This window comes from Epinephelus lanceolatus, chromosome 9, assembly GCF_041903045.1.
Source record: "Epinephelus lanceolatus isolate andai-2023 chromosome 9, ASM4190304v1, whole genome shotgun sequence".
NCBI classification, from domain to species: domain Eukaryota; kingdom Metazoa; phylum Chordata; class Actinopteri; order Perciformes; family Serranidae; genus Epinephelus; species Epinephelus lanceolatus.
Window position 1 is genome coordinate 5959286 of NC_135742.1, and position 14682 is coordinate 5973967.

At 41.9% G+C, this 14682-nt stretch overlaps 1 protein-coding gene across 1 annotated transcript in view; it reads left to right on the top strand.

Annotated features, from left to right (window-relative positions):
• The window catches only part of cfap299 (cilia and flagella associated protein 299), a 130729-nt gene extending 117804 nt beyond the window's left edge, over positions 1-12925 (top strand). Inside the window, exons 5-6 of the mRNA XM_033620613.2 lie at positions 3808-3937; positions 8456-12925. Of these exons, the coding sequence (XP_033476504.1) occupies positions 3808-3937; positions 8456-8548 (223 nt within the window). The 3' untranslated portion in view covers positions 8549-12925. The remainder of the gene's footprint in view (positions 1-3807; positions 3938-8455) is intronic.
• The last annotated feature ends 1757 nt before the right edge of the window (positions 12926-14682 follow it).

Here is a 14682-nt window from a genome sequence, read left to right on the forward strand (position 1 = left end):
GCCTGTACACCCCTTGCTCCTGCCACTTAGCCGTTACTCTTTTGCATATTCACCTCTAAAGGTAGGGTGCCCCGATTCTTGTTGGGATAGAGAGGTAGAGAGATGTGTTAGGGCTACATGACTCTCTTAACGGAGGTTTTTTGGAGACACGCTGCTAACCGACTTGAGAGGAATCAGTAGCAAGATGACTGTGCAGGCAACAAAACAAACCCACAAATGTATTTTCCGCGTTAATAGAGTTAAAGTTCTCTGGCACAGCGCCGGATTTCCGGCGTGGCGAATTTTCTGTCCGGCACGAGCAGAAGTGCTCTACAGTACGAGCATTTCACTCGCATTTGCCCCTAAAAATATATATATATATATGTGCGAACCGGGAAAATGATTTAGGCACACAGTGTGCAAGTAAACACAACCTACTGTTTACCATAATCGGCATCGGATGGTTTTTTTATCGATAACTGATCAAATAAATGTATTTTTAAACTCGCTCCTTTGGCTCTAATACAGCCATCTCCCTCCCTGCCTGGGCTGGGCTTGTAACGGTGTGTTCACACCGGGCACGAGTAAAATATTCGCCTCGCTCTACTCGCGCGAGTTTGACCGCTGGAATATTTGTTTTTACTCGCGACATTCACGCAAGTCATTCGCGCGAGTAACAGTGTAACAGTTAAGTCAGACAAGTATGCCGGCCGGAAAGCAAGCTGCATCGGTTGTGCTAACTGGGGCTAATGCTAGTGCTAACTTTGTTGATAGAAACGTACAGCCGATAGTTGGAATCAATTTTCAAAACTTACCAGGCAGACCGACCTCCTCACTCACTTTCCTCCACACCAGGTCTTTCTTGGTCCGAAGCTTATAATTTGAGGACGTAACGTCATAAAGCTCAGGGTGGCCACAAACAGCTATTATTAGCTTGTCCTCCATTTTCGGAACAACACGGGGCAGTTGTTGACCATTGAGGTCCATCCAGATATGGCAGAGAAGTGTGTGAAGGCTACCTGTGTTCTCCATAACCCAGACACCTGCAGTGAGGGCGAGCATCCCAGTCGCCGTCGGTGAAGTGGAGCCTGCATTGAATATTAGCACCAAAATAAATATCCATCTGTCTCCGGTGAGTTTTTTGCGTGTGAAAATCAATAAATATTCACTGTATCTGGCGAGTCACATGTCGCCTGAATGAATGTTGTTTACTACAACGGCAGCAGCACGTCAGTGACGACAGGAAAATCTCAACGCTGATAGGCTGCTCCGACACAGCATCAAGCGAATATTTCGCTCGAGTTCAATATTTTGAACTTGCGCGAAGAGGCGAATGACGCGAATTTCGCGTGTTTGCTCCATTGGCGTCACATCATTCGCATCATTCGCGTCGCGCCATTCGCATCATTCGCATCACCGGCACAAATTTGCGTCTATTCGCGTGTTTACATTGACTTTGTATGTGATCTTATCGCGTGAAAAATTCGCCTCGCGCCCGGTGTGAACACACTGTGACAATGTCCCGCCTACAGCCCCCTCTGATTGGTTACACGGCACGTGATAGCCAATCAGCACTGATGCCTGTGCATGCTTTCACATCATGTCACACTGAGACACAGAGCACAGACAGAGCGGGAGAGGCTCCAGTAAGTTGCAATAAAAGTCGTCTATGCTGAAGTTTTAAAGTCACCACCACAACATTATATGATCCATTTCAATGATGACATGCTTGCCCAGAGGCGAAATTTCGACGTAACTGCCTGTTTAATTCGCATCAAGTGTGATACAATTTTCTAAAAAATAAATAGCACCAAGGCAAAAAAGAGATGTACTGTAGGAGCTATAAGTCAAAAAGTCTGGTAACCACTGAAAGTTTAATCTTTATTTATAAACTCATTATGCTATAAAAGTTTAATCTGAAAAGTAACTACTAAAGCTATAATCTTTTTATTAGTTTTGATAATAAACACATTCCTTTGCAACACATACATTTCTATTTCTTCATTTTGTGACCGCAACACCAAGCCCCCCGCTCTGGAAAAGATTTCAGATTTCAGGCACACAAATCTTCCGTGCTCCACATTTCAGGCACAAAATTTTTTCTTGCTTTAACCCCTGGAATGAGTCCTAACACACGAAAATGAGTTAGCATTTTAGCGCTGCAAATTCTCTCATCTCAAAGTCAGTGGGTTTTTTGAAGTGTTTTTTGGTTAGATACCTGAAATAAGGTCTGTGGTTAACACAAGCTTAAGAGACTTTCAAGTTTGTTTTAAGACATAAAACACATCAGTCCATACCCTACGTTTGAATTTTGAATACTTTATGTGTCTTTGCAGCCTCGTCATGGCGGTGATGTTAACTGATGTGACCATAGCGTAGGTCATTTGAAACCTAACGTTAGCTTTTTACTTCTGGTGAATGCATTTATGCTTCAAAAATGTTCATTTGTGAAGATTATCTTGCTGAACAACAATGTAAGTACCAAAAACATTTCTTTGCCACGGAGCTTATTGTCTGCAATAATTAATCCAGTGGAAAAATCCCATAGGCCTTTTGATAAGGTATTCAGGGCAACACTAACTTCCATGTCGGCATACAAAAAAAGCCATCCCTGCAGCACTTTATGAAAATTAAAAAATACAATTACTATCATATTACCTTGGTTTAATGCTGTATTGATTGAATATGGTCCTTTTCTTTATAACAAGCACAAAAAAAAATCACCAGTAATATGCTCATGTCTCGGTAGCTAAACTAGCTAGCTAACGTTACACCAACATTGCTGATTTATGCATTATAGACAGCCTCATTTTTTCTAAATGTTATTGGACCAAATGGAGTAAATCTTGATACTGAGACAAGTCATTTTGCGGGTGTTGTGACGCTCAAAAAAGTGTATCCACCGATTTAAAGACGTCTCATTTCCAGTGAAATTCTATGGGAAAAAGTCTGTTTAGGCCTAATGGCATCACACGATTGACCCTGGAAATTCCAGTACCACTGTTTGGCCAGGATGAAAATTGGATTCAAAGCCCGGCTCACTTCCTGGGAGCCTGATTGGACCCAAGTCTCAACCATCGACAAACAACTTTTTGGGTGGGGGATCTGTGTTAAGGTGCAGTCATGTTATTAGCCAGTCACAGCCCAACCTAAAATTAAAGTCTTGATGCTTGTTTCCAAGAAATTAAGTGGCTGTTAAGGATTTGACTTGCTGTGTGTTTGGAGCATTTCAGATACAAATTTCTGCAAGTAGGGTTGTTGTGTATGTCATTCATCATCCATCCATAATGCATATATGTGAAGCTCTGTTTAGACCATGAAACCTTAAAAAAGAGACACTACATGCATCGCAACAGAGAGCAAGACAGAATGCAACATAAGCAGCAGTACAGATTTGGCTTTCCTGGATCATATAGGTCTTCCAAGTCTGACCTGTTTTCAACTATTTTCATCTTACATCAAAAAAATATGGGCTGCATTGTTTCACTGAAATACATGGGTTTCAAATGTGTTCTCTTAAGCAATATGTGTGTGTGGGCCCACAAATACAAACCAAATGGCCGGGCAGCACAGCCAGTGCAACACAAAACTAGTGTGCCATGTACTTACCTTACTATACTTGGCAACTTTCAGTCATTTTTAAAAACAGCAAAACACAATCTTTGCAAATGATTCTTCCCAAAAATATGTGCTCCTTAAAGAAGGAGGGAGCATGGCCTCCACTGTACTTTTGTATTGAGTAACCCCTCACTGTTTGAAAGCACTTTTAAGCTTCAAAAATGTCCTCACCTCAGTCTTCCAACAATTACTGTTGCCTTTTCTCCACAGCTACTACAACTGGAAGACACAGGTGTCCACGTCCAACTCCAGCCCTAACTTCGAGGTGATTTATGACGACCCTAACGGCCTTCTCTTCAAGAACAAAAGGGACAAGAAGATCCTTAATGTGGACCCCTTGGTAGGTTTGTTGTTGTTGTTGTCCTTTGTTTTTAAGCCCTGGGGAGACAAATGTTGCTGCTAATTAGATCAGTTCACCTGTTCCATGGCTGTAAAAATGTCCCAGGAAAGCTAAAAGGCTATGGGGCTGAAACCTCTTTTCAAAGCCTTTTCGCTGCACCATGCAGGGACTTCTTTAGAAACTAATCTTGTTTGCCTCGTGGCTCAGGTGACTAACTTGCCATGCACCCACAACATCCTGTTTGTCTAGAACGGCCATGAGCCTTTTGTTGCATTCAATACTCATTGACGGTTTTAACCATCAATTGAAGAGATTAAAAGTAATTTTTCACCTCTCTGCCAACTTTAATTGTTAGCAAGTCTTAATAAACGTCAGATATCAGTGATTTTCCGACACTACAGACTCCACACTACAAGAGAATCAGTTGGAAAGACAGAAAGAGAGAAAAAGAAATCAGTGGGAGGGAAAGATATTTGCTTTCCACCTGCACAAAGAATGGAGGATCAAGGGGTCGAGACAGGTGCTTCCTCCACACTCACAGTCCGACAGGGGTCCTGGAGGAATAACGACTGACAGACTGTGTTTTTTTTCTCTCCAGTTCCCCTCTTTGCTGGGGGGTAGGGAAGTAGTTGGTGTGGGGCTGAACTATTTTGAAATTGCAGACAGAGCTGTGGGGACTGCGTTTTTGAGGCCAAGCGCCAAAATGGCAGCACAGTGTTCTAGCTGCGGTCGAGCACCGCCCCGACCAGGCTGTCTATTAAAAACACAAGAGAAGGCATAGGAAGCCAGACACAGCAAACCACCCGTGTGCCCAGAACCCAGCTCAGCTCAGCTCAGCCCAGATTGGCTCGACACGGAGCAGCGCAGAACCATCCGGCTTTTAACCCACCATGAGCTCACTAGCTGCTCATGTGGCCGCAGCTCCGCAGCGGAACCTTCCAAAATCAATGCTCACATCAACTCATTTTGGGTGGCTTATTTGTTTTTCTGCCTTTGTCATACTGTGACCGCTTGTTCTGTCCCAGCCAGAAAGTGGGTTGGGGGGTGGAGGATTGTCATATTTTAGCTGTGACACCAGCTTGATTCAAAGTAAAAGTCAGATGACGTGAGTGTTAATGACACATTTTGGTTACCGTAAAAATAGCTGCTTATCATTGAGTTTACCCAGCGTTTCCTATTTTCTTTGAATGCGTCATTTTTTTATTGGTCTATTTTTATTGACGCTCTTTTGAACTTGCAAAGGAAGACTGCTTCACTTATTAGGACACCCACAAGTGTGTTTGAGGTAAAAGTGTAAATTGAGTGTAATGGTTGGCTATGGATCCACTCCCACTAGAAGCCTTTGACACACTTAGCCTTGAATAAATGTTCCCAGCTGGTAGCGGCTTCACATCTTAGCGGTGGGGCCGTGTCAGGTTTGATATTCACAGTAACGCAAAACATCTTGGAAAATTAACAATTACAGTCACTGTCACGGTCACTGACACCTCCTCTTTTAAAGACATGCATTCTGGACACCTGAGGTTTTGTTTAAGAACTTACAGACTTTATCTATGGCAGCTTTTAAAATTTAAACGTTAACATTGAATCTAATGATTGTTTGTAATGACAAAGGTGTCGTTTGTAGCTCCAAACCCACTGAGAACCAACACCAACTCTGCAGCTCTGTAGCTTTTAGCTTCTTTTAGCTCATAGTTCTGGTTCTCCAGTTAAACATGCACGGTGTAGTTGAGTGTCATGTCTCTCATTGACCAACCATATAAAACCATAGGCAGCTGTTTACAGTAAACAAGCTCAGTAAACACACTGTACACTACAAACATTAAACAGTTTGCACATATGAGTATAAAAGAAATAGCCATGATGCAGCCATGTCTCTGGACCACCCTTAGTGACGTGTATATTTCATTTTTAAAAGAGCTGTATACAGCATTCAGAGTGTACCTAGAGTCCCTTTTACACAGCCTGTTCAAGGTGGGAATGTCGCGCCATTCCTCTGCCTTTTCAACCTGTAGAAAAGGTGCGTTCACAGGACGGAGTTGTTAGCCGAAGTTGTCCTTTAAGCTGGTAGCCGATGTAGCAACAATGCTGAATTGATGTCTGTGTAAAAGGGACAGCTGGTAGGACAGGACCAAACATGGGACAGGTGTGACATTTTGACGAAGTGTTATGCGTGCGACCCACTGCCAGAGATTTAAAAAGCAGCCAGTAGCAGTTAGCAGCAAACTCAAAGAAGAACAGCTCCTGAAAATGTCCACAAACTGTGTAGACAATGAGGTATGGGAGCTCCTTACCCTTTGAGCAGAGGACGAGATCAACCGCCATATAACAGGGATGGTAAATGATTGTTATTGTCATGTTTTGCCATTGTTATTGTTAACAAAGGACTGCTCGACACATCTGTTGTATACCACACTAGAGGCAGACACTGACGTGTTACGCCACACCCATTATGCCTATTTTGCTCCCAGAATGCCGGCACACAATCTAAAATCACACAGTGGGGCGGCATTGATGCAGAAGCTAAGCCAAGATTGCCTGCACATGGTTCTCAACATGGAGATGTCTGAGCCTGTGGCTAGCAGCTAACTGTAAAACGACAACAGTGTTAAAAGTAGGGGTTTCCCCAACTAAGAATTTTCATAGTTGAATCTGATTTGACAGATTTATCCTTACTAATCATTACTAATCATCGAATCATGTTGTTTCCCCCCTCATTGATTAATGAGCTCATTTGCGTCAGTTTCTGCTCCAGAGAAAAGAGCTATAACACCCAAATAAACAAATTTAATTCTTCAGTTGGCATAATAAGATAGTGATAATAAAAGTAAAAGGTTTATCATTTTATCTTTATCTTTATTCCTTTCACTTCATCAAGGTATGATGCTCTAGATGAGCGCAGACGCGCTGCAGCCTCATCCATGTCTTTAACAGGAGTCCTTTCTGACTCGTCAGAACTTGCCATTTCATTCACAAATAAACATCCAAAAACATCATCAAAAGGTTTAGAAACAGTTTTCCTTCTTTCTGACTTCAAGTTACTTCATTAATCAACTCAGGTTCATACAAGTTCATCCACACGGACCGTGCGTCACCGCTCTCAATTGTTTGGCCACGTCGGGAAAAAAGTAACCAAATAAAAAAATCAGAGTCTATCAAGAAAACAATCAGCGGTGAAATTCATTTCAAGACACTTCAGGTAAACGAATAATCCTTCAAAAAAGTTTGATTTGAGAGCACATACCTCCTCCAAAGTGTTTGTTTATGCGCTCCGCCACCGTAAATCACCGTAGGCCTCGATGCTGCTCTGATGGTCCTGCAGCACACTCACTCACCTCAGCTTATTTGGATCGAGCAACTGGGTGATTTATTCATGCGTAGTAATGATTATGCCTACTGATTAAACACGTGTCATTTTCAATTTTTTATTAACAGAAATTAGGCTGATGTTTATATCAAAATAGGCTATATATCATGAATTACTAGAAAACAAATACATTCTATGTCAAATCAAGATGTTCAGCAGCAGTGAGCACCCCCATATAGTCAGAATGGTACGGTCTCGTTTCATAACCACATTTTGCGACGATTCGACGGCGAGACTGGCAGTCGAATCAGACTTCTCCTAATTGAATCATCGACTATTCGGGGTCACCCCTAGTTAAAAGTGCTAATTGTGTTAACCTGTGGGGGAACCAGAGAGTGGGCATTATCAAACCCATCTCACTCCAAAGTCGTCGAAATCTGGCGCTTGGGCAGTGACTTGCAGCATCAGACACTGACGATAAAAGCTGGCCATTAACGTTGGTGTGATATGCAGCCGATTGGGTCGCCATTATAAGTTGTTACTAACCATGATGCCATATAAGTTCAGTGTAGAACAGTGTCAATTAGCTAGGCAGTGGTATTCACACACAGGGACACAGGGAAGCTCAGATTACAACACACAGAGGTAGTGTGACTTCATTCTCTGCTTAGGCCTCCACTGTATCTTTACATAGCAAATAGTGGTTTGTTGCTATATTAATGATCTGAATGTTGTGTACAAAACCTTTAAGTAGGGTCATCGCCAACAGCTTGGAAAGCCTGCACTATATTGGGTGTAATTGCTCTAGAGATTGCTTAATGCAGCTTTAAAAACCTCACGTGTCAAGGTGTGTTCAGACTGCAAGTAAAGCAAATTCTAGAGGAAGTGCAAATGTATATAAAGTTAATGGAAAGGTACCATTTATGTGTCCACATGAGCTGAAGACATTAGCTCAAACAAAAAAAAAAAATCATTTAAAAGAGAAAAGGAAAGAGACAGAACAGAGAGGACATTTTGTTAAGTTCTGAGATAAGTCCGAACTGTCACAAACACACATTCAGACATACTTAGTGAATAAACACAGACAGCAAAAACACTGGTTTATGAGAACACAGCAAGGTGGAAATTCACTGTGCATGTAGACTGAATGAACCTTTAGAGACTGTAGATACACTGTCCAATAACTGCTCTAACTCTGTGTTGGGTTCCAGTCTGGTCCTGGTGAGGACTCCATCAGGACATTCCTACCGTCGGACTTCTACATCCATGTCGTCATCTACGACCACAACATCAGGACAGTCTGAGCTTCAGAGGCTGCTGCCGACACATTCATACATATGGCACATATTGGAGAGCACTGGAAGCCTCTAATTTGACTGAGTTGCTGCAGTCATTTACAAACTTTTGCCCTCATATCATGCATGCCATCTGGGTGGAGGTGCCGCAGTGAACAAAATGGCTTTAAACGGAGGATTCCCAGAGGAAGAAGCGGACGGACTAGTGTGACAACTTCAGATTTTGTGACGTTACCCTCCGATAAAGCTGTTGAATAATTTTACTGTGAAGTTTCTTGGCTTTGAATTCTTTTCTCCCACTCAGTGAAGACCCAGTTTGGCTCAGTTTATTTGGCATTTCCCGGAGGAATGGAACCTGCTCGGGGACCCCGGGCTCGTCCCGTCGTTTGGCCTGGCATGTTTTGGGCTGTTTGTCTAAACAAATTAAAGGCGTAAGAGCTTTGAAAGATGATGGGGGTTGCTTTTATGTCCTCCCCCAGGCTGCGGTAGCTCCAATTGGACTGGAAGAATGGGTAATGGGCTTAAAGCATTCCGCATGTTCCCAGATGCAAGGCACACTTTACAGGACATCAAAGTGCTCTGTCATTTACATATTAGTCATTCACTATGGCATTTTTTAATGGAAGGCAACACTACAAATAACCTGCTTTAGGAATTATTTAGGAAGCACAGAAGACTTTTAGAAACGTTTGTCCCTTTCAACTACATTTTCTTTTTTTTGCATTTGTTGTTTGAACACATGGTAGGAATCAGCCCCACCACAAGTAACATTATCTATGTCTATAAGCTAACAAATTACAGGGTCTTTGTTATTTGTTTAGAAATTAGTTTGTAGACTCTGCAGACACATATGGGGGGGGACACTTTTTCCATTTGGTCACAAAGAAACATCCTGCACATGTACAAGCTCTGTGGAGGCATTCATGTGCAGTCCCCAACCATAGAATACTGTGTCCACTTTATGCATACATGAACTTTTAACTCAGCAGTGAACATTTTCCTCCATTTCTTTAATTGCTCCTAAAATGCTGTCAAATGAAAATGTAAACTAAAGGAACAAAGTACAAAAAAATCAGGTTTCTTATAAAGCTGTCACTCACAAAAATGGCATAAAGAGCAACCAAAATACTGTTTTTTTTAAAAAAGAATAGTTTGACATGTTTGGAGGGAAATATATTTATTTACTTTCTGAGAGTTAAGGCCCTTACACATGGCGGGCTGGACGGATACACAACACAAAAATGCAAAATACTCACCCGCATAATAACTGTATATTCCTGTGACAGTTGCAACAAGTCTGTCATTATTGTGACGTTAGGACGTGATGTAGGTTCTGCACAACATGATTGGTTGATGCCTTAACTCGAGGTCAGGAAAACCGACCTTGTTCCCCCAAAAACATTATGTTGATTTTTTTGCTGTGTTTCGCTGCGTACTTGTGTTCTGTGTCAAAGTGTTCATGATATCAATCTCAAATCAAATGCACAAGGATAAAATATAACCAGCAGTCAGCTTGGGGAGTATCACCATATTACAGTACACCACAGTAAAAAATAAAGACGCTCATCTTTCTATTAATCTGTTGTTAGAGAGGCTGTATTGAGGATGTATTGTATGTAGTGCACACCACGCGCCACCAGAGGTCAGTGTGGTGTAACAGGGGATAACGTTACAGGACTGTTAGTCTGAGTGGGCGGAAGTTCGCTGCATAGATCAGCCTCTCATTGGGTGGAACGAGCCACCCGCTGAAGTTCCGCCCTACCACTTCCGGTTGTGTAGCAGTTTTCAACCGTTTTCAACACGTCCTTTACTAACTTTTGCGGTGTTTGATCTTGCGGGGATGTAGCCATTTTTCTGCCATGGTTTGCGTCCTGTAGGCGATATTTTTGTGGGTGTGTTACACCAAAACCTGTTTCCCCCCGGCAATATTTTTGCAAGCGCACCGTTGCTGTGGCACCGCCCAGAATGATTGTGATTGGTTGAAAGAAATACAAGCAGCTGGGGCATTTTTTTCTCCAATCTTAAAGTGAGAGTCGGCCCAGCCAGACCTTTCTTTTCTTGAGAAAGGTCAGGTGAGCGAGACTACAGGACTGTAAACAGCAGGCTGGCAAAAAATGCATATTTTCACATCTAACTGTGATTTAAGGGTTTACTTTGATAAAACCAGAGTTTGTTATTTATGGAACAGGCGCACTGAATAACTAAACGACTAACCAAGATGATTTTGGTGAGATTAATTTTGTTTCTGTCATGTTTGAATGAAGCTAGTCGGTGGGTGTATGATTGTATTTTTCTGTTTAAGAAGGAAATTGTGTGTAAGAAAATTACTTCCTTGACATTTTCTCGAGTTTATTGTTTATTAGACCGAAGAAGATAAGAGCACTTGCAGAATGTTGGAAAGTCACAGGTGGGAGGTGGAGGTTAGTGCTGCATGCTCATATCGTCATATACCATATACCCCGGTGAAATTTCAGGAAGAAAGGAAGGTATGAAAAAATAGATACTGCCCAAGCCTAGCCCTCGGTGTGTAAAGGCCTTTAGATGTCTGTATGGTACATATTACACTACAGCCAGAAGCCATGTTAGCTTAGCTTAGCTTCAAGACTGGAAATAGGGAAATCCACCCATGAGCACCTCTCAAGCTCAACGATCGGCATATCATATTTGTTTAATCCCAACCAGGTTTCACTGCGTGAAGTTGTTGAAATGATAAGCTGCCAGTTGCTGTTATAGTTTAATGGCGCCCATTGGCATCAGAGGGAAACACAGTGGGACAAGAACGAAAGTTAAGGCAGCAGAAGTCCGAGTGGTGCAGGAGGAAGGGATGGTGGATGGGTTCAACAAACCTCGACTTTCACCCGAGAGAGCGCTGTTCGTGTCCCATAAGATTATAAAGCCAAAACCTGTTCCTTCTTCCTGAACCGAACCACGTGCATTTATTTTGAAAGACACTGTATGTAAACGTTAAATTTCCTGTGAAAACAGAAGTGTATTTTGACAGAAGACAATGCATGTAACAAGCAGAACTTGACACCGTGTCCCAGAACGTCAACAACCAACACACCCAGGGTACCTTGCACGTCGTATCTGGACTTATTAAGTCCATGACCAAACGTGGATATGTGACGAGGTCGGAGTGAGAATGTGTTGTTAAACCATGAAAAAGACAAAATTGTGTTTTTTCAGGGGGTTGTACCAGACCATCAAGCTAAGCTAACTGTCTTCTGGCTGTAGCTTAATATCTAATGCTTAGACATGAATTTTTTAATTGTGTCATCCAAGTCTCTGCCAGACAGTTTATTTCCCAACATGTTGAACTGTTCCTTTAAACCAACATAGTGGCGGCCATGCTTCCCACTGTACCAATGTCCCCTGCATCCATTCAGTTAAAATTTATCTATAAGAGTTACAGGGTTTAAACAAATGAGTTCATCCTTACACAAAGCTCTTATATCCCTCAGCCGCCCGCTCACCAGAGCAGTGTTTCACCGGCTGCATCTGTTTGTCTGTTTTGACTGAATCGGACTCTTTTTGGCCTCATTGGAACAATATGTGTGGTGACATGGGGATGTGGGTTCTGGTTCTGTAAAAGCAGGGGTTTGGGGAATGGGGGTCTGGTTTGGGGTTTTCTTAGTCAGTGGTTTTTTTTAAAGTAGATCTGAGTTCTGGCCTGTTTTCGGATGATGATGAACAGTTTGTGAAAGTCTTCAAAAGCTATAAAAATCAATGTGATTAACAGGCTGGACAGGAGGTGGCTTTTAATTTATTTCCTCCTTCTCCAACTTCCAAATGTGTTTTTGTTGTTGTATGTCTATAAATACATTTTTAAATGTCTATTTTGGGCTGTTTTTGTCAAAGCAGCTCTGGAAAAAACAGGTTTGTGTTTGCTGTCGTCTCAACAACACCAACAGGACTAACAAGGAAAGGAAGCAAATTCAAGGGTTGTGTTGGGAATGTCATTTCCTCTTTGACCTCTGTCTAAAATGCCAGATTTAACCTCAGGGGGAGGGCTGTCCACCTGACTGTCTCACTATCTCACTATCCGCCCTGCTTTGTTTTTTATCTGTCGGGAGGAAGAACTCAAACCGGCTGGGTGGCAAATGAACATCTCACCCTCATCTGCAGCTGTTTAGATTTACAGACCGCAGCTCATTCATGTGGCTCAGTGATGGTGATGAAACATCCTGCTCTGCTCTCCCTCCCTGAAAGTGGCATCAGTCGCTCTGAACACCTACCAATCAAAACAGCAGATGTGCACATGAAAAAATAGCCAATTACGCTGCCGGTGGATCGACAAACAAGCAAGTGCCGCTCATGAAATGCAACTTTTTATGTGCCTCACCTCTGTGGAAGACCAAACCTCAAAAAAACAAGTTGCTGGAACTCACCCAGACAGATGATGTGTCTGTAAATAGTAAAGATTTCACAATAAAGTCTAATTTAAATGGTTATATCCCTCTTCATTTCTTTTATTGGGCTTTTAAGCTGTTGGGGTTTTCACTGAAGCATGGTTTTATTAGTTTGAGGCCTGACTTGCCCCTAATATACACAACATGAGGTAACGAGGTGGATTCAGACTAAACTTGGCCTTCGATAGTAAAGGGACTACTTAGCCTTTTTTATGTAACAAGCTCACTTTCACTTTCTGCTGGCCTTACACCAAACAACTTTTCAAGCAATTTCACTGTCAGACAAATTTCTATTGTTGGAATAAAACCGAAGCACTTTCCTGGAGTTGTGGTGCTCTCCTGGGAACTTGTTCGTTTGGTGTAAGGTGCTCATAAAACTCAGTCAGAGCTGTCTCAATAAGTCAGTATTTTTCTCGTTGTGACATTCCTAGAAAATCAAACATGTTTGATATTATCATATGTTTGTAGTCTTGGCTCATGCAAATAGTGAAGTTCAATGACACGAACATTGTCAACCCATAGCTTCACTTTCTCCAACACCAAACAGGAGATTGCAAATTAGACAGAGGGGAGTCCGGAGAGGTGCAAGAACGTGAGCAAGTTTCTGTTCTCTTGGACTGTGGAGAAGGTTAAGAAACTTGTGTTTTGGAGTGAACAAGAGTTGGTATTTAAATTTGGAGTGTATCTGATCCACCAACCAGCAACCGTTTTAGCGAGAAAGCTTTATTTTTGTAACAGTTCGCCTCTCATTCCCACAGTCTCCTAATCAACAGAGGCTGATAGCGAGTTAAGACAACAAAATCCAAAGTGTAAAGTTTGTAAGCAAATACACTTTCCTCTTTATGGATTATTTTGATGCCGGATTGACAAGAATACTGTCGACACATGAGGCCTTTTATCTTGTGTTTCTGGAGTTATGTGTATTCGCTGACAGGTAAAGAATCTTTAATATGTCGCATTTCTTAAAGGGAGTTTGGTGTAGTATTTTCCACCAGGAGCAGGATGGGAAATAATCTCTAAAGGAATCTAGTTGTAGTCTTGCAAATAGTGAGCCTGCAAAATCTTTTAGTGTGTGACTAAAAACTTTCCAGGGTTAGGTTTTAGGTTTGCTAGGGTCAGATTTCAGTGTTTTTAATGTCTTTCCAGTCTTCTGGTGTATAGTCGGCATTAATTAATTCGGCCTTTTTGTTAACACAGTTGCATCTTTCTGTGTTTGACATTTCATATGCAGCAACAGTTGAGGCTCAAATGGTTTGAAACAAACTAGCCAGGTTCTGCATCCACCAAAATTCAAAGCAAACCATGACACCGTCATCAATTTGTCATGATCATTCTATTAGCCTAATGATGACAGTGTCACTAGGAACATGCTAACAGGTGTAACAGGCACCTACATGTATCTGAGGGCTGGTAACAGTTATGCTGTTCAGTCAATTTGAGGATAAAGTCTGAATCAAATGACAGACTTTGGCCTGGTGTGTAAAACTTGAGGAATTCATCAGTACACTTGACTGAATGAATTCACCCTCATTCTAACTGTTTCATCAATCTTCATTGTCTGGCAGCAGCAAAACAAGTCTGATGTGAATCACTTGTTTTCACAATTGTGTATCTTTTTAAAGGATACAGTAGCACTACAGTTTAAACCCAATAAATGGTCTAATTACTTCTAGTCACAGTTTCCTTTTGTGAGTTGCTCCATTCACAATGTGCTTAGTACTCTAAGGTTTTGCT